Below are 26670 nucleotides of genomic sequence, written 5' to 3'. Positions count from 1 at the left end.
AGGGTGCAGCACTATTATTTCTTTTACATTGATGACAACAGCTAATTTGCAACCAAAAGGTGAGTGAGCGTAGCGAACGAACTTCAACCTGGAGGCGAGTTAGCGTAGCGAACGAGCTAACCTGAAGGCAAGTGAGCGCAGCGAACGAGCTCCAACCTAAAAGTGAGTGAGCGTAGCGAACGAACTTCAACCAGGGCGTGATTGAGCCATGCGAACGAGCTCACTTATGATGTTAAACGGGGCAAAGCCCGCGGGTACAGCTAGTAAAGATATAAATGCATCTATAAATACAACTGTACTTGATGAGCGTATGCACTATGTGTGTCATGTAGCTTCCAAACGTAATTTACACAGATATTGTTTCGTGAATGTAGATACGGTGTATCTGCATATTGACCTTCAAAGCCAGCTTTACGTTGTCTCAATGTTGTTTATGACACATGAAAACCGAAACAACATACGGTGCTAGACCTACATGAATTTATCATGAGTGTAGAATCGTGTACGCACAGTAGCCAGTAGGCCTATAACTCATTTTACCACATACTATGCTATTAATTACTGCTATTAATTAAATACTGCAAGTAGAAGTCTCATCTTCTCGCATTCAATTGAAAAATTTAACGCAGGTAAAAATGTAAATTCGATGCCCAGCTATGTTGAAGTGCGCATACGTTGATTAATCACTTTTCTTTCAAAAATGTATAAAAAAAACATTTTCAAGATTGTGGAATAACAAGAAATAGTTAACTTGAAAACCAACTCTATAAGTACCAGACAAAAGCATACCTTTACAAAGAAGCATGTTGTGCTTCTGTGTACATAATATTTCCCTGGAGATTTAGCTTGTACCACTGACATTTGAATATTGAAATTTCATTTATAGTTCAAGATTTTATCTAACTGCATCAACCCACTATTCCTTAATCAATAGACAGATAGGCCTATGTTAACGGATTCTGTTGTTTATGGTTGTTACAGGTAAAAAACGCACTTATTAATTACTACTACAGTACAAGGATTTGATTATATTTTAAAACTTTCATCTATCACAGCTCTATTAAGAATTAAGAACATTTTCCAACACAATTGCCTACATAGTTTCTAGTTCATGTCTATTTAGTGATTTTATATCAATTTTGATTATATAAATGCAAATTGAAATTATTGGCTATGATCCATGACATGCTTTAATAATATAAAGCTTTACTTTAATACTTTACATGCTAGGGTCAAATATTATTTTGCCGTCTAATAGGTACAGCATTATCAACACAAAATATACAGGTTGAATACAGGTTTAACAATATATGTAATACGTGACTAAAGTGATTTGTACAATGACTTATCACTTGTCAAGCACGGTTTCAGCATGTCATGCTCATCAGTCATACCCTCACAAAACCACACTTACTTGCTTTCAACATAGTTAAACCGTATCAATTTGTAACAGTTAGTAAGAAATATTCATAGACATTATTATATTGTGCAATATTGTTGTATAGCTAATAAATAATAATACAAAAATAGCTAAAACAAAACAGTAACTAAGATTTACTATTACTAATTAGTTTTATTTCATACATACAGCATTACAAATATCGTTGTACTTCTTTATACAGCAATATTCTTGTATAAGGTTTGTCATCTCCTCGACGCAAACGCCAACAAAGACAGTTGATGATTGTTTATTTTCTCGATGATTGACATGTTTGTATTTATTTTTTTATTCTTACGTGTTTTTCTTTTAGGCTAATCCTTGGTTCTGATTCGTCTGCAGATTCACCTTAAACATACAATTTTAAATCAATAATGCTTTGTAGTATAAAATAAGATCTCATCGGTGAGTACTGAGCTAACTGGAGCACTGAATGAGAGAATTGCGAGACGTTGGCCGCCATTTTCACTAGTAGGGGATAAAGTACATTGTACTTAGTATATTTGAACTAGGGTATTGTGAGATTGTACGTACATAAGGCCATGAACAACGAGCAGATTCCCCTAGTTGGTATCAACCTAACAACATTACGTTTTGATTTTCTAGCAGAGTTGCCGTGTCAGTGTTGTATGGAGATACATTTACGGTTCAGTCAGTGATGGTGAGTATATCATGGATGTTAGAAGAAACTGTATGAATTAAACATAAACATATGACTTCACTGACGCGAATGTGAACCAACCTAACACCTGGTTTTGTTTCACATTTTGACTGTCTAATGCTATTGCTATTTTAATACCAACTTAGTTTTATTTCGGACCAGTGACGTAATTTGTTTACGTTTATCATCCACACCTTCTCTGTTCAAATATCCGTGGTGTTACTGTATTACCTGAGGATTGCAAAAGACGTTGAAGATCCTCTTCGCTTAGTTCACTTTTCCTCGATACTTTGACGTTTTTTCCTCCGACTTCTCTCATTCCTACTGCACGCTTGACTTCTTTTCTTGACCGTATTCTCTGAAATTGTGATAAATGAATAAATTCTACATGTAATAAAGGAAGAGTTAATGAAAGTAAATTTTACTTGGTGTTCGTAAGTTCAAGGTTTAATCTCTATAATATTTACTAAATATTTACTAGCTCCCGGTCACGACTTTGTGTAATATTTATCTGGAAAGGTTAGGTTGTATGGTAAAGAAAATTATCTAACGTTCACAAAAATATGAACCCAACATTATCAACCCAATTAACCCAAAAGTTCAATGATCATCATTTATATTTGACTGAACCACAAAGTCAGTACTAAGAAATTGAAATAGCTTCGTTTATTGAGTGGAGCGAAGCGAAGCCATACACTCCTGCCTTTGTTTTACAAATACAACTCCTCCTGAACGGCTGAAGCAATCTCAAAGAAATTTAGCACAGTCATAATAACCAACCATGGGAAGGTATAACTCTGAAATGGTACAAATCGGGCCACAGGGCTTTTCCCTACGTGAATTTAGACTTTTAAAAATTTAACATGGGCCTTACGGGATAACTTGTTGCCATGACATTATTTGCGAGATAACATTAAAAAGGTAAACAAGAGTCGCAACGTATGCTAGTCAACGAACCATCTAAAATAGGGCATTACAAATACCGTTCAGAGAAAAGGGAAGCACAATTGGATTATTATCATTGAGCATAATACCCAACAAAATAAATAATCAATAATTAGGGTAGCCGGAAGTAGGCTGATGCACCATTGCCTTAAATACTTTCCATTTATGTAAACTAGACATACCATTGACTTTGGATACTGCAATTAGGCACTACATTTGTGTGAATCAAATAAACCATTGTATTAGGATACTGCAAGTAGACAGTTAAGATTATTGCAGGATTAATATGCTAGCTCCGCTCAATTTTGCTAGCAGACAACTGCATTGTACACCTAGTACAGTACAGGCTTACTTTGAGAAGAGATTTTTCTAGTGCTGCTATTTAAACGGTGATAAGATATTTACAAAGGATTTTGATTATATCTAACTGTTGTGTAGATCGTGAGTATTTCCATAATCGTTGAGTCGCCTGTAATGCTTCGCAATTGCTCGAATTCGAGCAACAGGTACACTAGTAGGTGTTAAATAGTATACCTCTGACTTTGCCATCTTCTCTCTTTGGCCTCTTTTCAACACCTCTTGCCCTGCAAACACGTATAAAAGTACAATTTTAGTAATTTTACGAGAAAAGATGTAATCTACTGAATAATTCGAGCTGTTCAAGGTTTAGTCTGTTGGCCGGTGAGATGATGTCATGGTTATTTTGCGTAACGTGAACTCTGGGCTCGAGATGATATCATGCGAACTGAGACCAGCGCCCAGTGAGATTAAACAAGTTGTGTTTTGACTGTAAAACAGCTGTTCGTAACATGTAGCCTATCGCAGAATTGTCACTACAGATCCGAAATAATAAAGCACACACAATAATTGTGTAACAATGTTTCACATACTCTCCTTGTCGAATGTATTTATAACCTGCCTGGGGATCACCAACAACAAAACTATTCAAAAGTTACAGTAAACAAAATCTATACTTATTTAATACGCAAGCAGGTTTTTTGTGACAATTACTCCTCCGAAACTACTGAACCGATTGACATGTTTTTGGTGTCATTGGAAAGAGCGTAACGTGAAGTTGTGCAGGAAACTTTCTTTTTAGGGAAATAATTAGAGGGTGAGGCCCTGGGTCCCTTTAAAGTTGCGTATTGCTCCATAAGATTAACATGGGAAACAAAAATTGTTATGAAACTCCAGCTGTTGTCAGAAATTAAAAGTGAAAAGAAGAACATATGTTCATTGTAAACATTCAATAAGTTTGCTAATGTAACAGTTATTTTGCTACAAACATTTACTTACTTGGTTGAAATGAAATAGTTATACTATTTGAATTTGGGTTGGCGTAAATATTACGATGGAAAAAACTAGAGAGCCTGGATAAATTGATATACTAAAAGGAAAACTGAATTAACACTGTGCTACATTTCTTAGTAATCATTGAAAGAGCCTTTTACAAACTATGGAAACATTGGAAAGCCATAGAAAAACACCAAGGAGAAGAAATATAAGTATATTTTTTTTATTATTAATCATTATTATGGACAACCTAATGCGGCTATGAGTAAGGCTATTTGTAGAAAATCTTAAAAACAAGATCAACTTTTGAAAAATGATAAAATATTTACAAGAAATGTTGATTATATCGATCTGTTATGTACATCTTGAGTATTCCATAATCTTTGAGTCAAATCTTTTAAAGTCATCAAAAATTATGACTGTTATTTGTTTTAAAATAACGCCTGTAGTAGGCCTACTTAGCAATTGCTCGATTTCGAGCAACAGGGACACTAGTATAAGATTTAATGTATGTGAACGTAAGGACAGTATCAGATACAGTACAGTACTAGTATAAGACATTAATTCTCTATGTACACATATTTCTTTATAGTGGGGAGGCGAATGGCCAAAATTTCAAAGTTGGCTCACCCCGAAAGGTAACCGGTGAACACTATGCTAGATGATATTGTATAGTGGTAGAGATGATATTTTGACCGGTGTTCACTCTGTATGAGTGGGACTCTCTTTTTTGGACGCCATTTTCCAAAATGGCGGATGTCAATGTTTGATCTCTGTATAACTCGAGCAAAAATGATCCGATTTCGATGAAATTTGGTATAAACGTTTAAACTTGCATTTATTTGAACAAATTTTGCGAACCATCATGATCGGACCATGGAATCGGGGCTTTATGAGATAAAAGTGGGATTTTCTTATGTTTTGCCCCCAAAGCACAACATTTTCCTATTTCTCTCTAAACCATTTTAAAGAACTTTAAAAAAATAATAATTTAGTATATTAATGTTTTTGTACCCTTATTGGTTACGGAGAAAATTCAAAAAGTGTGAATTTAAAATTCCCATTTTATTCTTATGGAGGATATTGTCAACTCTTGTAGTTTGCTTGTTTATGGATATATTTTGATCAAACTTGGTAAACTTTTTTATTTATACTAAACTAATAATATTCTACTAACATTCACACTGTATTAGCCTCCCTGTAGCAGCAAACCTAGGTAAGGTACTCGTTAAACCCAATGTTATTTAAGTCGAATTAATTTAAAAACAAATCAGAATTGATGTTGTCTTTAATAGCTATAAAAATAATTCCATTATACCCTTGTCACAGAACTGGAATTGATTTATTAATCGACTTGAGAATAAAAAAAGCTGTAGCTAACTTCCTCTCAAATCAATTGATGGATGTATCCTCTAAGAAAGTAAACCCAAGCAAGATTGTAGTGACAGCAGGTGGCTATGAACAATTTGATAAGGCTACTTCCACATCTGGGATTCCGTTAGATTCATTAATTTCAAACCACGAAGATGCAGATACGATGATCTTGCTCCATACAAAAAGATACTGCTAACAATGGATACAGTCGGATTGTTGTACAATGCAAAGATACAGATGTGCTAGTGTTGCTAGTGAGCATTTTCAAGAAATTAACGTAGATGAAATATGGATGTCACAAGGAACATCATCTAAGAATGTACTACGGATTGTTCTCGATCTAAGTGTGTGTGTACAGTAAACAAGCTACCATGTCTCAAAGTGTGTGGATGTTCTCTTGAGAAATGTAAAAACATATATTCAAATCAGGACTATGAGGAGGAAATAGTACAACTCTTGAATATACACTAAAAGGTGAGTTAGGCACAAAGCACCTTTCACTAGCGTTTTTCATGTTTAACAAGAAGAAATATCATTATTTATTTTTAAAGAAATAATATTGTAATAAGTGATAATAATTATGTAAAAGTTAAGAGGGGGCCGGACATAGCTCAGCGGCTCTCGGCCGTGAGCGTCAATTTAACATGGAGCGCAACTTAAAATTCCCGGTTTTCAGGACTATGTGGGCTTCTAAATTTTTTTTAAGAAACACAAAGCATAGAAAATATAAATAGGAATCAAGCTATTAACTATAAAAGTTACAATTCTGCTGCATAACCTTAATATCAGAAAAAGTAATTACTTCATTTCCCATAAGGATTTGATATTATTTTCTTCTTGATTATAAAATCACTGATTCGGTAAAAAAATATGAATCAAACGCCGTATTAAAGATCATCTTTCCCTTAATGATTGTACTTTTACAAAAAGCAGTATTTCTATCTCCAACATTTTATTTTATATTTGTTTTTAAATGCTTGCAAATTAGTCTTGATTGCCGACCGAGTTCTAGTTCGACGATGTCCCGACTGATGGCAGCAACGTCGTTCATATATCCCTTTCCGTTTTCTAGCAGGCCCGCCTAGTACGATTCAATTCAAACAGGCCATGTTTCTCCAACATATGGTTATACTGTATCCCCGAACTATTGAAACGATTAGCAAGAATTATTTTGTTTGTAATATCTATATAGGGCATCTAGAAATAAAATGTTCCTGAGAAAAAGAAATGTATTGATATATTGGAATAAATTAGATATGTGGATCAAACTACATAGTAAAACAAAGTTCAGTGCGACTAGAGTCTGCATATAAATAGACCTAGCTCAGTGTAATGCGATTAAACCTTCCTGGAACCATGTCGACCCTCTCGACCAGGGCTGCAATGTTGCCCAGCAAGCTAGTGACTCACGCATTATCCTGGAACTTTGTTGTCCCGTTAGCTTCTTTTGTAATCTGCATGGACCAAGTCCCGAATGGTCAGTTGCATTGTGCTGTTTGCCTCCGTCTGACAACTGAGTATTGGACCGGCTATTTTCTGTTCGGCTTTCCGTGTGACGTGTGTTTGCAGTCTATAACCTAGTAGTTTGTACAGTTACAATTACGTATTTTACAGACTAAGTTAGCTCGGTAGGTTTATTTTTAAGTTTTATTTGATTCGTAGGCCTATACGTTTTTACTACGGTTGTTAACGTTGTTACTCGTTAAGTGTTATCTGCACAATGGGTAAAACTCGACCACCTTTGTCAAAAAAGAAGAAAAAGCGAAGACTTGGAGCAGGATTACAACGGTTTTTCGAAGAGAGAAGGTAAACCTCATTAAATTATGTTGTTTCTTGTAGAAAATGTACACAATGCTGGATTGCAGACATGACTTACACTGTGTAATTTAAAATTTAAACATGAAATAGTATATGTTTTAATACTGTGTATTAATTATTGAAAATTCATTATAACATCTGTATATTATTACAACAGTATATTTTGTACCTAGTGCTGAAAATCCTTTCAGCCCGTGGTACGTAGGCTATTTTTACCAACAATTTACACACATTTTGCCCCTTTCTTGCTTTAAATGCGATGACAGTTGGCATTTCGGACCTATACAACAATACGTAGCTTTAGAGTCCAATGGCTAAAAACATTGTAGTGTGGTGAAATTCCAAGAGTGTAGAAATTTAACTCGTATCAAGTAAGTAGGCTGAATATTTAGTAGGCCTATATGATTAATTGCAATATTTTAACTTGATATGTAAACATACCTCGTCAGACAATCCTTAACATGTAACATGTATTTACGTGTTAAGGATTGTCGTCGAGGTATGTTTTAACCATTATGTCATACTAGCTGTTACCCACGGGCTTCAACCAGTTTGACTTCATAAGTATTATAAAAAAACTATTGATTGGTTAAGTTAAGCTGAAATAAACATAACAGAATACAGCATTACAAACAAATAATCACAATAGATTTTAATAAGGTAATAAATTGAAAGAATAACATACAAATAAGAACAGCTGAGGTATTTTTAACATTAAGTATATGGAAAGTTCCCTTTGGAAAAATTATGACCTTAAAGGGCAATTTATGAAATAATGGATAATTTTGCGCAAGGTTTCTCGCCATGACGAACATTTTAAGTATATGGTTTATGGGGGTGTGACTTTGTAGTTTTCTCAAAAGTTCATGGGTACTTTTGGCTTTATATATAGATTACGCAATCCTGGGCTATGAAAACGAATTTTAATATTTTAACTGTTGGACTTTAGCCTTTGTGGTTATCCTTGATTCAACATAGTTTTCTATTCTGTTTCAATTTAATTTCATATTCATGAGTTTTAGAGTCAATTCCACATTTAATATGGTCTCCCTTTTAGTAACATGATATAACCATGTAACACTTCTTTAGTAATATTGTTTAGAGAAACAAACGAATCAAATCAACTAATTGATGCAAAATAGTGTCACCTCAAGTCTACAATTTTAGTTGGCCATCCTGTCGCCTAACTTTAATGCCAATGATAGCGCTTTTATTTTTATTTCAGAAGACAACCTGAACAAGAACAAATATGTAGAAATGAATTGCCCGAAGAAAACCCTACGATCGCTCCTCAACGAGACGACGCTAATACAGACTTTGTGCCTTTGAGTGGACGGAGGATCATAAATATATCAGATTTCTTGGATCAACTTAAACTTTTAGACAATCACGGTTCAGCATTTGGATGCAAGTTTTATAATTTGCAGGTAGTATCCGAACGAAGACTAGGTCTTAGAAGCGTGTTCGTTTTTGAGTGTAATATGTGCAAATACAAAGCTACAGTGTGCTCGGAAATAAAGAATGACCATAGGATGGACGTAAATACGGGTGCAGTGTGTGGTACTGTAACAACAGGCGGGGGTCATGCACAATTAGAAGAGTTCTTGGGCGTGCTAGACATTCCACCAATGTCCCAGAAAACCTTCAAGCTGTACGAGGAAAAAGTGTCTAAGGGATGGGCAGCTACGGCGGCGGCTGAGATGGAGCAAGCAGCGGCGGAAGAGGCGCGTCTTGCGGTGGAGCACGGCGAGGTGGACAAGGACGGGACCCCGCTCATCACCGTGGTGGCTGACGGCGCGTGGTGCAAGCGGTCCTACCGTACCAACTACTCAGCAGCGTCTGGCGTTGTAAGTATTACGATACATATTTTAGCAAATATCCCGTATAGAGAATAATCTATTGCCGTAGGTCTCATGGTGATACCCGGGACCGATTTACTTTGTCGTATTGAGGTCCCCAGATGCCCGAAACACATTTTTTCAAATTTCTCTATACAGTTGTATATGTACTACAAATCTACAAATAATTATGACAAATTATTACAAATCTAATAGTGTCTGTCCGTTTGTTTGTTACTCAATTACTCAATATCAAGGGTGTCTAGTTTATTTCCATTATAAAATTCAAGACTAATTCCAGACTTTTCAAGACTAATTCCAGATTTTTCAAGACTAGTTTCTTCAAAAACTAGTGGGTGATAGTTGATCATAGTGATACATATATCACTATGATATATGTATATATACTAAATTCCTAACTATACATGTTATATTTATTGAAATTTTATTGCTGAAAAATCTGATTGCTTGCATATAATTTGAGTTTATTTTTATCATTCAAAATATCTACCAATTCACAAATAATCACGTTGCCTATATGAACGTAATATATTGTTGGTTGTTCAAAATGTCATCACTATGATATATGTATATATACTAAATTCCTAACTATACATGTTATATTTATTGAAATTTTATTGCTGAAAAATCTAATTGTTTGCATATAATTTGAGTTTGTTGTTATCATTCGAAATATCTACCAATTCACAAATAATCACGTTGCCTATATGAACGTAATATATTGTTGGTTGTTCAAAATGTCATCACTATGATATATGTATATATACTAAATTCCTAACTATACATGTTATATTTATTGAAATTTTATTGCTGAAAAATCTAATTGTTTGCATATAATTTGAGTTTGTTGTTATCATTCGAAATATCTACAAATTCACAAAAAATCACGTTGCCTATATGAACGTAATATATTGTTGGTTTTTAAATTTGTTTACTATGATATATGTGTATATCATAAATTCGTAATTTAACATGTTATATTTTTTGAAATTTTACTACTAAAAAATCTAATTGTTTGCATATAATTTGAGTTTGTTTTTATCAATCAAAATATCTACTAATTCTCAAATAATCTCGTTGCCTATATGGACGTAATATATTGTTGGTTGCTCAAAATGTTATCACTATTATATATGTATATATACTAAATTTCTAACTAAACATGTTATATTTATTGAAATTTTATTGCTTACAATTCTAATTGTTTGCATATAATTTAAGTTGGTTTTTATAAATCAAAATATATACTAATTCTTAAATAATCATTGCCTATATGGACGTAATATATTGTTGGTTGTTCAAAAATATTTCACTTTGATATATGTAGACTATATATACTAAATTCCTTATTACATATGTTCTATTTTTTGAAATGTTATTACTAAGTAGTTGTATATGAATTGTTTGCATATGATTTGAGTAATTTATATTGAGTTTGAATTATAATAATTACTTTGGTGGTCACAATGTCTGGGTTGTTTGATTCTTTGGAAGAAAGAAACAAACTGTGACAATTTAATTGAGCTTTTTTGTATGTGTTTACGTTAACTTTGAGAACGAGCAAATTACATTCCCTGGTGTTAAAATGTTATTTGTCTTTTATTGATTTTATAAAGAGCTTCATACCTTGTATAAGTCTGAAATTTGAAATATAATTTATTTTGAAGGTAGACCTAATAATAATGTTGAGTCTGATGTGAAATTTTGATACAAAAATGTAAGTAACTATAAAATACTCGATGCATTCAAAATTGTATATTATGATTTATAAGTTTTATTTTTGTGAGTAAAACCCTTACGCCTTACTTGAGTACTTTACTTTGCCCTCATATTACTTTACTTGTTTACTAAATGTTATTTTTGCAAGCAGTTTGTTCCATTGTTAGATAATTTAACCGTTGCTTCTAAAAGCCTGTTTGTAGTATCACAGCTTATCTCATTAGTTCACGTGCTCCTATTGACTTATATTTTACATGTCTATCAAAATAATTGTTGGTACAGGATCAAATGTAAACTGTATTATATGTTTAAATGAATTAATATTGTTGTGTCATCAAGAGATGAACTTCTGTTAAAACAAAAACAAACTGTGCAATTATTCTACGATAATTGGGCTTACACAAAAACTGACAATACCATAACGCAATAGTAACCAGCTATAGCGCGAATGGTTGGCGAGTTCCTCAGCGCCCACACTACTCTGCCTTGTCGAAACTTTCGCTAGTTTTATTGTGTCAGCCCGAGTGGTCCTGACCCTTGGGGTAAGCAACCCTACGTTTTTTGCTCTTCCTGAACGACCGGTCCGCCATCACGCTATTAGAACTGCCTTGCCGACGTTGATACCGTGAGCGACGGCAGCGCCACAGCTGTAAGTGAGTAGCCAGAGAATTAAAAGGCGATTTTGAGTTTATGTCCGGCCCACTCTTAATTTAATGTGGTATTGTATTGGGGTCCATTATTTAAAAAATAGAAGGTCAATTGTATATTATAAAAAAGTGCGAAGGCCCAACGGGATACATTATTGTAACAGTTAAAAAGGATCAATTTATTTATCATGGAATAGCCCGCAACATTAACTGCTTATGTCTCCTGAACCACTAGGTTTAGGAAGAAATGTCAAGAATAAAATATCCCCGTCACAGCGAACCTGCAGACTAAGCAAATTTCCATTTGCATGATTTGTTTTTAAATTAGTTCAATTTAAATAACATTAGATTTAACGAGTACCTAGGTATGCTGCTACAGGGAGGCTATTAAGTGTGAATGTTAGTAGAATATTAATAGCTTAGTATAAATAAATAGGTTTACCTAGTTTCATCAAAATTTATCCATAAACAACAAAACTACAAGAGATGACAATATCCTCCGTAAGAATAGCATTGGAATTTTAAATTAACATTTTTTGGATTTTCTCCGTAACCAATAAGGGTACAAAAAACGTTGATATACTAAATAATTTATTTATTTTTTTTTTAGTTCTTTAAATTGGTTTAGAGGGAAATTGGAAAATTTTGTGCTTTAGGGGCAAAAAATAAGAAAATCCCATTTTTACCCCATAAAATCCCATTTTTACCCCATAAAACCTCCCATAAACCCCCGATCCCATGGTCCGATCATGCTGGTTCGCAAACTCGTTCAAATAAATGTAAGTTTAAACGTTTATACCAAATTTCATCAAAATCTGATCATTTTAGTTCGAGTTATACAAAGATCAAACATTGGCATCCGCCATTTTGGAAAATGACGTCCAAAAAAGAGAGTCCCACTCATACAGAGTGAGCACCGGTCAAAATATCATCTCTACTACTATACAATATCATCTAACATAGTGTTCACCGGTTACCTTTCGGGGTGAGCCAACTTTGTTATTTTACATATTTTACTAAATTTGCCTCCCCACTATTTACATTTGGATAGTCAAATTGTTATTGCATACAGTATAAGGGACGTTCTATATTTAGCAAACATCTTTATGCTATGTATGCTTATTTGTAATCATGCGTATTGTATGCTTAATGTTCGTAATTATGTTAAATATTGAGCTTACGGTTATTTACCTACCTAAAGTAAAATAAAAGGTATTTTAACCCTAAAATTATCTGTTCATACACTATTGTGTATTGATTTTCCTCTGGTATGATATCCAATGACTTGGCACACATTTTAAAATATACCTCGAAATAAAATAATTACATTTAGTAGACACCGCACTCAAATGTTACCAGACACGACACCCACATCGAAATAGACTGCAGACTTTTAAAATATGACAGATTTAGTCCTGTAATACTCACAATTCCGCCCCTTGTAGCAGAAGAAGTAGTATACAATAAATATTCCCAGCAAAACTATAACCACAGCAACCATGACCACAATCATCATTATGTTAACGGTTTCAAACTGAAAATATATATTAAATGTGATTAGTGTTAACTTATGTAACTTATGGTATTTTATGGTGCGAGTCTCAACATTTGCAATAACTTTTAAATAATAATGTTTTAGCAATGGGGGTTGTACCATGTTTAGAGTTAAAAATACCATAACATACCTATACCATCAACATTGATCGAGCCACTTTTTTAAATCCGATTTCTCAGTTTTTATGGGAAAATCACTATAAAAATTCAGAAAATGAAGAAAACACGTCTGGAGATACTTACACTTAAAAGTTCATGAAAATTGGACTACATGACATGTGTAATTTTTAGGTAGCTCTAAACACATCCACTTTACTAGATTTTTTAGGACTTTCCAAACGTTTCTTGTGTTTAAAACTACCAAACGTTTCTGGAGGTGGATCAAATCCTCCCGTTTTCAAGAGAAATGTGTTCACCTTAAGGTAAGCAATTTTACTTGAAAACGGGTTGATCCACCTCCTGAAACTTGGTGTATTATTAAACACAATAGAAATTTAACCACTAGTAAAAAATGGCTGCTAAAAATGATTAAACGTAGTGTTTAAACGTTTTAAGAGTTATTTTTAACTGCCATTTTGTTATTAGTGGTTATTAGTGGTTTTGTTATTGTTGGTTTGGTTGTCATTGTTTGTGTTGTTGTAGTTGGTTGGGTATTACGGTTGAATGTTTTGTTGCGGGTATTGTGAGTGGCTCGGTTGATTGTGAGACTTGGTTGGTTGGTACAGTAAGGACTTACATGCTCGTTGCAGATGGGCATCCAGAGGTTCTTACACGGTGTGCATCTCCTAGTGCCCACATTGACACTGTATGTGTGTAGCGGACATTGCTGACACTCGGTGGCACCGTCGTCACTATACGTACCCTCAGGACACGCTACTGTAACCACACGAGTAAACACAAAATGTAATAAACCGACATTTAGCAAGTGTTCAACTTCACAAATCAACAATGTTAAATCGTTTGGGTACATCCCGGAAAATAATGGAACATTTTGTATTTTTACCTCTGTTTGGACTTGATGACGACTGTTCGAAATCGATTGTGATTTCATCCAGAATATATACTACTTGTCTTGTAATTACAGTATTATATTTAGTTGTGTTAGGAAACGTCTTCTATTTCACCCGTATTTCTGACTTTTATCGATTAAGACGAACCTTGGGACGATGATTAAGACGAATTAAGTTATAGGTTGGATCGCTAGAGAACGTTCATCGGCCATTTTAGAAGCACCATAGTATTAAAATTGTGTTGACATGGACCCAAAAGGACTCAAATAACAGATTCATGGATAAAAAATATCAGAAAAATGTTGAAAGAAATGTACTGTAACATATTGTATGCCTGGAAGTTCGCGGTTTTCTCGGTTGAGCGCAGCACATCTCATTTGCAGTACAAGTTATCGACGTACAGTCCTACTATCAAAGTCAATGCTACTATTAACTTGTAAAATTAGTTAAAATATCGACGTTCTTAGAATTGTCTGATTAGTAATAAGTTAGCATACATTATTGTGTCATACACTATATTCTCTGTCAACTTAAAATAAATGCACCTTAACTAATTTGTATAGGTACATTTATATTTCTGCTACATTCATGGCTTTCCATGAAACACACACTCTATTTTAAACTGTTCATGAAAACACACCACTTTGACTTACAACAAAAGCCGTTGTCTAAGTAGTACCCGCCAATGCAACCGAAGATGTACTTGACTTTGACAGAGTTTGGAAGTGGTGTAAACACTCCTCCGCCCTGGACCTCGGACTTTACTGCAACCAAATAAACACTACATTTCTCGTATGAACTGTCAAAATCTGCCTGCAGCTAGGAAAAAAACGGAACGCAAAAAAATGCAGCGTAATAAAATTATAACAAAAATAAATGCCAGAACTAAGTCAATAATTAAAATACCTGCAAGTGTTGGAAACCTAAATTCTGCTTGACCACCTTAAAAGTTAACTGAAACAACATTACCAAAGTAGCGTGAGGTTTCAATTTGCGGTATACATAAATGGATAATGGCGTATTTTCAAAAAGAAGCAAATACAGAAAAGGTTTAAAAACACTAATATACAACACTTATGACATTTTGAGCCTCAAATGCAAAACTACTTAAACTTAAATTAAACCCATATAAATTAACAAATCTTGTATAATTGGTTTACGTAAGTCAGATACAGCTCTAAACGGTTTTTATGAAACTTTACATGTACATGAGGTATTGCTCTTTAAGTAGTAAACTATATCATGGATTTATATTGTATGAACTGTACATTTGTTGAGAGAAAATTAACATTTTACTATTTTTAACGTAGAGCCTTATGAATTAACAAGTTTTTCATTAAAAATAACAGAAATGTGAAAAAAACTAGTTGTTCAGTTTTATATTTTTAAAATTATGTTGCACATTGATTATACTTCAACTTTACAAAATGCAAACGGATCAAACAATTGTTTTTAGATGCTTCTAAAATACATCAGGATAAGTAGTGGAAGTATTAGGTACAACAAACTATTAGGTATAAAAATTACACCTAACACTGCTTAGCTAACCTTCAAAACTAACCTTAATAAAAGCCAAATTACAAATTAACCAAATTACAATTTGTGTCTTAGTTTCAAAGTGACATACTTGGAACCATAGCCACTTCTTGCACGCTCTCCCGGAAGATTTGCAGCAGTTTGAATGTGATCAACAGATGACAGTCGGGATCACACAGCTTCGCCTTCAACTTTGCCAACTCCTTCACTCCGGGTCTGTGGATGAAGACATCAAAGTTGAGGGACAACTCCATGGAGTTCTGCAACAAATCACTGAGATAACGCTACGTAAGTTGCAATTGCAATGCAATGAACGATTAGGGCGTGAGCTGTGTAGTTTTGTCACTGACTATGATACGCTGTTTCTTAACAATTTTAATCACAACCAAATGATCAAGGAAAGGTGTACATTCAAAAAGCTACGGAGTTTTCTCAGCATTGAACCATCAACCTCGAGTGAGTTGTGAACCATGGCCCCCACATTTAATTGTGGGCCCTGTTACCAGGATCTGGCTCGGGCCCCCCTACCAACCGGGGGGTCGGGGGGTATGGAAGGGAAAATGTTGAAAATGTCATGTATTTTAGTGAGTTTTTAAGGCTATCTAGGTATTAAATTTGTGAGTGGTAAATGGCACTTTTGCAGCCTTTTTTAAGGAAGAAAAGAGTTCTTCAATGAGTTTTATAAGACTTAAAATTACAGGAATTCAGCAATTAAAACTATTATATCAATACACAAAAGCTCCATGCCTATTAATATTTTGTCCTTTTTATTTCCCTGTAAGAGGGTTTGGCTATCTTAACTGCTATAATTGTACTTTGTAATATGGAGTAGGAAAAAACTTACGTAAATTGAGTTTAACAGCTTACACCAATGAAATCATATTTTATTCAGTGACAATTTTCATCAAGAATTTTAACAATACTACATTTTTTGGGAGTGGATGCCTGAGCTGCCGAACTTGCGCCGAGTAGTCACGGAGAAAAACAAATGTGCACGAGTAATGCCGAGAATGACCGATGCTATCCGATCCATGCTTTAGTACAGTATTATACCGAGCAAATTGGGAAGAAAACTTAGGTCAAAATTATTAGGCCTACAATCTTTCATATTTTTTAAACTCCAAAAGTAAAGAATTTTTAAGTTTGTGTCAAATAACCTAGATTGCAATAATTATTAATTGAAATATTCCATACATAAAAGTGCAACCGGGACCAAATGTTGATAAAACGGGACAAATAAGCGTCCCGAGAGGATTTGTCGGGATGGACCAGTCCCCCTAAAACGGGACGTCTGGTCACCTTAGCTATGGTACATAGTACATGTCAATTTTTCAATGCTTTACAAATTGTATTTTAACTTATAACTATAAGGATTCATTCTTGAAACTATAAGTTCAATTATAAAACCAAACTTTGTTTATTATGGGGGGAATGAGGTAGGAGTGGCTAGGCGCCTGGCGGGAGGAAGGGGTAGAGGGAGTTTGTGGAGCCGGCCACTGGGGCCCGAGCTGGCTGTTCTGCTGTTGTATAGTACATACGCACCTACGCACCTATAGAATTTAAATATAAACTTCCTTAGAATCAAGAATTAATACATTTTAAATTATTTAACTTTGTTTTTTGTAAAATATTTAAATATTATTTTTTTATCTTCAATTTAAGGATCTGCTGTAAAGTGATCTTCAATGGGGAAAAAAATAAAAAAACAAATGGGTAGGCCCGGGCCCCCTGAGGGCCCGGGCCCTGTGACTAGAGTTGCGCCAGCCCCACCCTTGTGGGAGCCATGTGTGAAGCACCGCAATCTTGCATTGCAAAATAGTACTTGCGTGATTGTAGCCTTAAAAATAATCAAAAAATCTTAAAAAAATTGAAGAAGGGAACACCTTAAAGATTCTCAAGGTAAGTGTTGTGACACGTGTAACTTGCCACAATGAAAATAGGTACCAAAAATCTGTTTAACATTATAGTCCGTACACTTAATAAACTACAATAAATGTGGGAACAAGCAAATTTTACCATTTGGAACTTTCATCTGTAGACACTACTCTCGCTTTACTCTTAAGAACTTAAGTTTTTCACAACATTGCCATACAACAAACTATTAAGTAATGGTTTAGAGTTAAAATCTGTTGTTCAGTGATATTAATTGACGCGAGAAATTCTCATCGTTGTGAAACAAGTTAAACATAAACAAGTTTTATTTATTTGTTTCATGCTTTTAGGATCTTGGATGAAATAAATACACGCATGCTGCATGCATTAAGACGGTATGTCATTTGATGTTTAAACTTTCTTATCCAGTCTTTTGCGAGTAAATAGCTACTAAATAATACTATCGTAAAAGAAACAATTATTTCAATATCCCCAAAGCTCTCTATCAATCCAGGGATATTAAAAAGTTTCCAACTTTTCGAGTGTCCATCGATTCAGCTCATCAGATATTCAAGTGAGTTTTGAGGATGGTTTCAACTTAATTGAGAGTTATCAATACATATAGCTAGGAATGGTTTATTGTTCTAAACTATTTTGGAGATGCTTTAGGGTCTCTAGTGGTTTATTACTTAGTATAAAGTAAAGCTCTGGGTAATACCATACAGGCCTATATACAGGGTGTTCATTTGAAAACTTTCCATATCTGTTGTGTGCAAAGGTAAGGCTTTTAACACTTGTTTGTTCTCATTTCCCCCTAATTTGGACATGCCAAATCCAATAAAATTATTTTCAATTTTGAAAAATGCCCCAAAAGGGCCCAATTTGGGGGGTAGGGGTGCTTTTTGAGAAATTTTCAAATGTAAACATGGGTTGTGTAATACATCAATTTAAAGGTCTAATCACCCCGATCATTTTGGTGCAAAAAAAGTTTAATTATCTTTAACCGTATTTACAGGGTGGGTCAAAACGTTTTAAAAAAGGTCTTTGAAGTTAAGTACCGTATTACCCTAACTACTGAACGGAACAGCGCCAAATTTCTTTCCAAGCTTATTCTTGAGCTACTCTTTAAGATAACTTGTAGTAAGGGCATTTTCCAAGTTATTTTCTAATTTTAAAAAAATCTCAAATTTTAAGAATAAAAGAAAGCTGAAAACTCAAAATTCTTAAATAGCAAGGTATAACAAATTTCATACCACGTGAAAGGTCCTTTTTTAACAAACATTTTACGTATTTAAGTTTTCTTTCTATCTCTTACCGTTTAAAAATTGCAGTAGAAAAACATAATTTTCTGTGGTAAAATTGTAACTAGTTTTCTAATAAAACATCCAAAATTCGTCTCTAGACACATTAAATGGTGCAATAACTGAAGGAAACAATTCATAATTATTTTTAGGCAGATAGGCAAACAAGTCATTACGTTTTACTTTTTGAGAAACAAGTTTTATAGCTGATGAGAAAAACCCAAGCGTGGGCCGCTTTCTGTAGTACCATTGACTAGTCAATGGTAGTATTAATTTCAAAAGTACCATTTCCTGTAGTACCTAATCAAATATGGTGTAAACTTAAAAAAATATACTTTATTTTACTTATTGGTCATAACAAAAGTGTTCCAGGATAACTGCAAAGTGTTTAACAATAGATATCCAGGTATAACCTTGAGTCATATGGCTGTAAATGATTTAGTTAGGAAGTTTTCTGAAACTGGCTCAGTTACCAATGAGAAAAGAACAGGATGAAGGGTCCAAGATGAATTCTGACACACGTAAAAGTAGTCGATCAATTTGTTATGAATCCTACTACATCGTTGAACAAAGTGCAATGTGTTTTATTAGAAAACTAGTTATAATTTTACCATGGAAAATTATGTTTTTCCACTGCAATTTTTAAACGGTAAGAGATAGAAAGAAAACTTAAATACGTAAAATGTTTGTTAAAAAAGGACCTTTCACGTGGTATGAAATTTGTTATACCTTGCTATTTAAGAATTTTGAGTTTTCAGCTTTCTTTTATTCTTAAAATTTGAGATTTTTTAAAAATTAGAAAATAACTTGGAAAATGCCCTTACTACAAGTTATCTTAAAGAGTAGCTCAAGAATAAGCTTGGAAAGAAATTTGGCGCTGTTCCGTTCAGTAGTTAGGGTAATACGGTACTTAACTTCAAAGTCCTTTTTTAAAACGTTTTGACCCACCCTGTAAATACGGTTAAAGATAATTTAACTTTTTTTGCACCAAAATGATCGGGGTGATTAGACTTTTAAATTGATGTATCACACAACCCATGTTTACATTTGAAAATTTCTCAAAAAGCACCCCTACCCCCCAAATTGGGCCCTTTTGGGGCATTTTTCAAAATTGAAAATAATTTTATTGAATTTGGCATGTCCAAATTAGGGGGAAATGAGAACAAACAAGTGTTAAAAGCCTTACCTTTGCACACAACAGATATGGAAAGTTTTCGAATGAACACCCTGTATTTTCAATCATCGTTCAAATAGGGCCTAAACGGTAAACAAGTTTTGTGTAAGCTATATGTTAAAACAACACAGTGAACGCTTAAAATACCCCCGCCGCAGCAAACCTGCAGACTAAGCGAATTTCCATTTGCCTGATTGGATTTAAACTAAAATGTCTACTTAAAAATATAACATTTATTTCCTATTTAAATATAATTAGTTTAACAAGTACTTAGGTTTGCTGCATCAGGGAGGGTAAAACAGTTTTTTTTTTTTTTTTTTTTGTTAAATGTTAATAGTTAGTAAGGAATAAAAACATTTTCCAAATTTGATCAAAATATGTTCATAAACAAGCAAACTACAACAGTTTACTTATTCTCCATAAGAATAACATGGGAATTTTAAATTTACAGTTTTTTGGAATTTTCTCCGTAACCATTAGGCGCATAATAACGCTTCAATATACTAAATTATTTGTTTTTTTGAGCTCTACAAAATGGTTTGGAATGAAATTGCTAAATTTTATGTTTTTTGGGTCAAAAATGGGAAAAACCAATTTTTACCCCATAAAACCCCCCATAAACCCCCGTTCCCATGGTCCGATCATGCTGGATCGCGAACTCGTTCAAATAAACGTAGGTTTACACGTTTGTACCAAATTTCATCAAAATCGGATCATTTTTGCTCGAGTTATCGTGCTAACGGACACACACACACATATATATATATATATATATATATATATATATGAACTTGAACGGATTCTGTTTTTGGCCTCTAGGGACCTCAAAACGAAAAAAAAATCGGTCCCGCGTCCAGGTCTTACCATGAGTACTACGGTAATAGCTTATTCCCTATATGGGAAATTCGCTAAAAACTATTTCAAATCTATAGTTCTAAACTACAACTTTATTTTTTTAACTTCGGACATTTATAATGTTTTGCTACACCTATGACTTTTAGTCCGCCTTTTCAACATACTTTTTCTCACTTTTCCCCTTCTTGACTGCAGGTAAAATTGTAATTTGTTTCATTGCGATATATATTAAGCCCTGGCTTCCGCTCCTAGAGCCGTGTTAAATCCCGGCACACAATAATCAGAGGCGTGTGGAGCCCCAGAACCACGGACTTTGAGGCGTGTTGAGCCCCGGAACCCCCTTACTTTGAGGCCCGGCACACCACACTTTGAGGCGCGTTGAGCCCCTGGACCTCGCAGTTTGAGGCGTGTTGAGGTGGTTGAGCCCCGGCACCCCGGACTTTAAAGGCGTGTTGAGCCCCGGGACCGCACACTTTGAGGCGTGTTGAGCCCCGGAACCCCCTTACTTTGAGGCCCGGCACACCATACTTTGAGGCGCGTTGAGCCCCTGGACCTCGCAGTTTGAGGCGTGTTGAGGTGGTTGAGCCCCGGCACCCCGGACTTTAAAGGCGTGTTGAGCCCCGGGACCGCACACTTTGAGGCGTGTTGAGCCCCGGAACCCCCTTACTTTGAGGCCCGGCACACCACACTTTGAGGCGCGTTGAGCCCCGGGACCTCGCAGTTTGAGGCGTGTTGAGGTGGTTGAGCCCCGGCACCCCGGACTTTAAAGGCGTGTTGAGCCCCGGGACCGCACACTTTGAGGTGTGTGTATATCCATTGTTATTAATATAACAATATAATATAACCTTACACTTTGAGGTGAGTGGAGCCCCGGCACCCCGTACTTTGAGGCGTGTGGAACCAATGAATAAACCTTAAAACCTTAAAAGGTTCTGTATTCATTACCCCGGAACCACGCACTTTTGAGGCGTGTTGAGTTGAGCCCGGAACCCCACAATTTAAGGTGTGTGGAGGCCTGGAACCCCACACTTTGAGGCGTGTGGAGCCCCAGCAGCATGCACTTGGGGAGTGTGGATCCTTAACATCAGTTTAATTTCCGGTGGGACTTTGACCACCTTCTGGGGCCGAGTGTCTGATATGCGGAAATGTAGAGATCCCTGTACAAGTTTATTTGACTATAATATTAAGAGAGACGTAGACTGACCGCATTGAGAAGTCGAAGAAGCTGCACCTTACGGACAAAAACAGTGGAGGACCAATGGGAAAATGTTTGGGGCAGAATACACATCATACAGCACGTTATTACCTGAGCATCGTCCTGGGCTTCACTGTGACACACAGGGCTGTGAATGGACACGCTGCACAGCTGAGGTGCGTCGTCTGCTGGACAGATGGTCCGCTCGACTTGCTGAGGAAGGTACATCTCGAACATCTCCAGCAGGCTCTCGTCACACGACGCCGTAGACTTGTAGTGGACCGTTGCTCTGGAGCTGACGATGGGTAACGTCACCACTAGGGAAAAAGAAAATATGTCAAACTACGTAAATCTAAGAGGAGAAGTTGCTTTCAGGGTTAAAGTGAAAAATTACTTTCTTAAGAAAGGGAAACAGACGTACTTATGAGAAGGTCATTAGTTAAGTAATTTATAAACAAACAAATGTGTTAATTTAGTGCAAAATTATAATTGACATGGCACTCCCAGCCCCCTTTTTCTACATGCCGTACAGCAGTAAAATTTCAAAATTCTGGAACTCTAATTTAAATAGTAGGTATTAAGAACGTGTTATATAATATCAGTTACAAAATTAAACACCTATTATACTCTAGCTTCAGGGTTGCCTCTAGTTTCATTATTTAATTTTCGAATCCCTTGCATGTACATGTATTTTCAATTCTGTCACACCATAGATTCCAGTTCAGTGATGTTTCAGTTCAGTGATTGATCTATTGGACTGATCACGTAAGCATCCTAAAACAGTAAGTAAACAGTCTACTGGATCAACATTGTATACTGTACGCAAGTAGATTTGTTTAAACAATCGTCAAAGGTTTGTTACGAAGCTAATGATCGTTGTAAAAACATCAAACTGAGAACGCAACAAGATTCTAGCGGTCACAATTTGAAAACACAAATTAAAACTGTTTCCTGGCTTCAAAATATCACGTTCCAACATGTAAGTTGTTTATTCATTAAAATAATTTTACAGTAGATAGTTCAAGGACTTATCTCACCAGAGAGACTGTGTGTGAAAACATCAGTAGTCCTTTCCCCAGTGTCAGGATGGATATAGTCGATCTCACAGCTATAGTTCATCGCATCCGTCACTTCAACGTCTTCTATAGTCAAGGAACCGTCGCCGTCTGAGTCCTCTGTTATTCGTCCCTCTGAAATCAATTGCATTAATCAGTTATGCGAGTTCATATTTATTTAAGATGGGGACGCCATGTGCGTATTTTAACCAAAGAGTGAAGGATGAGTGTTGGTGTGTGATGCCTTGTGTAGCTTTGTTACTGGCTAAGACCAGCTGTTTCATTAGTCAGGACTATTTTTGAAAGCAAATAATATCCTTGTCCTAAGACTTACGAGTGATAGCTTGCTTTTTCTTGCCGAAGGTCCAAGTGTACTTCACATGGTCGGCGTCTGAGGACGAAAGGTGGATGTCGGATTTTGGGAAGCAAGGTATCTTTACGTCCGATGTGACGAAAACTCGGGTGATGCCGTCTGAAATATAAATACTTATTTTATTGGATTACAGTCAATTATTTACCGTAAATATAAATTTTACACCCTTTTTAACATTCTCGTGTTTGGTTATAAACTCTCTCTTACATTCTCTCCTTCCGTGTTGTATGTCTTTTAGGTCTTAACTGTTATATTGTGTGAAGCGAAATGTTAATTCGATTAACACTTTAGAACGTAATAGTGATGTATATAAAGAAAATACTAACCATCAACAGCGCTGTACATGATGTATTCGTTTAGTGAACTCTCAGTAACCTCTTTTGCACCTTGACGATTGTCCACAGCAAAAGGAGTGTGTTTCCCTTTCAATACTCTAGGTTTAGCGTTCGTGTTAAGGTTGAAGTCTGATGGCATAGGAGTATAAATTCTACACTTCACGCTGACAATTCCCTCCATTATTTCCTCTGTGAACTCAGGTGAAGGCTGGTTGAACATATTCTGAAAATCAGCTTCGACCGAAGAATAGGAACAAATACAGCGTTTCTTTGTATCCAATTCACATTGACTCTTGCTGTACGTTTGTCCTACGGAGGTGATTTCTGGGGCAAAAGTTGACTGGATCGATTTTTCTACCTCGATTGTTGTAGTTTCTGTTGAAGTTTCTTCGGGAGAAGTATTTTGTTCTGATAAAACTCCATTATCCTCTTCTTCAACTCCCTTGGTATCTGCAAAATCACGTTGCATTGAACCAACTTCCTCCAGATAGAATAGCTGAGGCTGGGATTCAACGTTTCTGAAGTTTCCTGGAGGCTGTATGTGGGTATTTTGATCCCTCATTGCTCTCCCTACAGACCCAACTGAAGGAGTTTTAGAAAATGTGCTCATAGATGGTGGAAACGATGATCCATCTGAGACCTTTATAGTAGTCTTTGTTGACGTTGCATTTTGGAAAGTGGAACCAGTAGTTGTATACACTGGAGTAGTAAATGCTGATGATGAATTTAATTTAGAATTGACATTGGAAGGTGGTGCAGCATATGCTTTATCAACCGAAGATTTGAAGACACCAAAGAAATCTTCGGGAGAGTTTGACAATGTAATGTTTTTAACAGCACCTAACTCTGATCGAAACAACCTTTTATGAACATCTGGAATCCCCACAAAAGACTTTTTCCGCCTCTTTCTTGGCATGCACAATGGACTTCCTTCTCCAAAAGAATCTTTACAGGTGTCAATATCACTTGTTATTGTGGCACTTCCCTTTCTTGACAAGTCACGGTGTAAAGGTTGGGTCGGTTCTTTGTCAAAGTATTGGTTTGATCGGTCTCCGCGTCCGCATCGTCGACGGTTGTATCTACGTGCTCTGACGTTTGTTTGTAGAAGCGTGTTTTCCAGGACCTCAAGGGCTGTTGGGTGACCACGCTCGTTGTCTGAATTTGGAATTTTTGTCACGGGATACTTTATATGCCTGAAAAAGAACATTTGTCAGTCATAAACAAATAAATTGCTCAAAAAGCGTCTATTTCTATTCATATTCAAAGGTCATTTCACGTCATGTATATTATGTAAAAATGAACGCAAAAACCCTGTACTGGATCTGTGTGGTTCATGACCCATGTGAAACATTATCAAACCAATTAGGGTAAAAGGATCACAAGGTAGAGAGGTTATTGATGCAATTAAGACTTACAGGATTTACAAGAGAGAGCCTACATAATCGGATTGCTACGTACTTGCATGTCATGGAGCACACGATCACATTCGAGTAAAACCGATGATGATATAAATTTGTGTGTCCCTGTAGGGGAAGTTTTGTTGTCTCTACGTCTGTAACTATAACTAACTCACTTACTGAGGCACTTTTGTTTTTTTAACAACATTTCCCTCATTTCCTATAGTTCAGGAAGTTAACTTAGTCATTGGAGTGATTTGAACAAATTAAAAACTATTTCTATCTTTGGATTGTGTATCACCTTTTTCATATAGGCCTAATTGAGGAAAACGTAATGGTACCCTACATTGGTTTATTTTCACCTGCTGTGGTGTTAAGCTTAACTCAACTAAAAGTTTCTCGAACAAGTTGTTAGGAAAGGCAATTTCTGAGGAAAAAATATGTAAACCTTCGTAGTGTTTAACTCATTACACACGTTGTGACGGGGAGAACTTTTTGGAAAACTGTTGAGCGAAATGACTATGAGAAATTAAGAGATTAATCAAATAAATAATATTATTTTACTCGATTGTTTTTACCAGTGATCATTTAAAATTTGGAAGTTAATGAAAAATGTTTTATTTCCGTCACGAGCACGCCTGGTATATTATTTAAATGGGACATCAATAAGTAATCTCTACACAGAAATAAAAAGTAATCAATTTGATTGTCAATGTTTACAAATTGTCCTAAACATAGTAGCTGTTTAGTCCATACATTTTAGCTCATTTACGCTAAACTTACCTCCTTCTAGGCAGTGAAACTGCATATGTTAGCAATATTCCGCACCACAGAGCCAAATAAAGTAAATTCATTTAATGTTACATAGTCTTCTACTATCATCATATTTTCACAGAATGTTTAGAATTGTCTTTTAAATAAACTCACTAAGTCACAGAGAAACGCATTTAACGATCTTCAACCATTATTCCGATGTTTGAAGCGTTATTTTTGACATTTCTACAAAACAAACACAAGCCAGCTGATTCAAAAAATATTTTTTGAAAGTTAAATTAGTAATTAAGTTTGTTGACGTTTTGGCACCTTCAAATACATTCCATAAAGCCTCATTATTGCTATACCCTTGTTTATTATATAGTGTACTTTATTCCACATTTGTATGTTATTGATGTTGCGCTACACGGCGCTACACCCACGGCCAAATTAACCTCCTACACCCCGAAATAATGAAACTACAATAGTTAAGCCATACTCCCTTA

The 26670-nt window shown here is 35.4% G+C and overlaps 1 protein-coding gene across 1 annotated transcript; it reads right to left on the bottom strand.

Annotated features, from left to right (window-relative positions):
• Positions 1–1594: 1594 nt before the first annotated feature.
• Positions 1595–26367, bottom strand: LOC128991142 (uncharacterized). Its single transcript, XM_054413905.1, has 12 exons — positions 26195–26367; positions 24006–25207; positions 23641–23778; positions 23289–23441; positions 22363–22568; positions 15946–16114; positions 14972–15082; positions 14045–14184; positions 13183–13288; positions 3579–3628; positions 2331–2457; positions 1595–1786 (listed from the first exon to the last, which is right to left on the bottom strand). Exons 1-12 carry the CDS (start codon positions 26263–26265, stop codon positions 1719–1721), a joined length of 2541 nt encoding a protein of 846 aa, XP_054269880.1. The 5' UTR covers positions 26266–26367; the 3' UTR covers positions 1595–1718.
• Between the last annotated feature and the right edge of the window lie 303 nt (positions 26368–26670).

Source organism: Macrosteles quadrilineatus, unplaced genomic scaffold, assembly GCF_028750875.1.
Source record: "Macrosteles quadrilineatus isolate MER2022 unplaced genomic scaffold, UCM_ALF_1.0 Scaffold_3__2_contigs__length_128488019, whole genome shotgun sequence".
Lineage (NCBI taxonomy): Eukaryota > Metazoa > Arthropoda > Insecta > Hemiptera > Cicadellidae > Macrosteles > Macrosteles quadrilineatus.
The sequence above is the reverse complement of the archived record's forward strand: the minus strand, read 5'-3'. Positions and strand labels throughout refer to the sequence as shown.

Excerpts from the sequence above, each read along its gene's own strand:
- LOC128991142 (XM_054413905.1), bottom strand. The coding sequence starts at position 26,265 with ATGAATTTACTTTATTTGGCTCTGTGGTGCGGAATATTGCTAACATAT. Across the intron at positions 14,185-14,971 it reads CTTAGACAACGGCTTTTGTT|TAGCGTGTCCTGAGGGTACG; the intron begins GTAAGTCAAAGT and ends GTGTGGTTACAG. Across the intron at positions 2,458-3,578 it reads AGAAGATGGCAAAGTCAGAG|AGAATACGGTCAAGAAAAGA; the intron begins GTATACTATTTA and ends TCACAATTTCAG.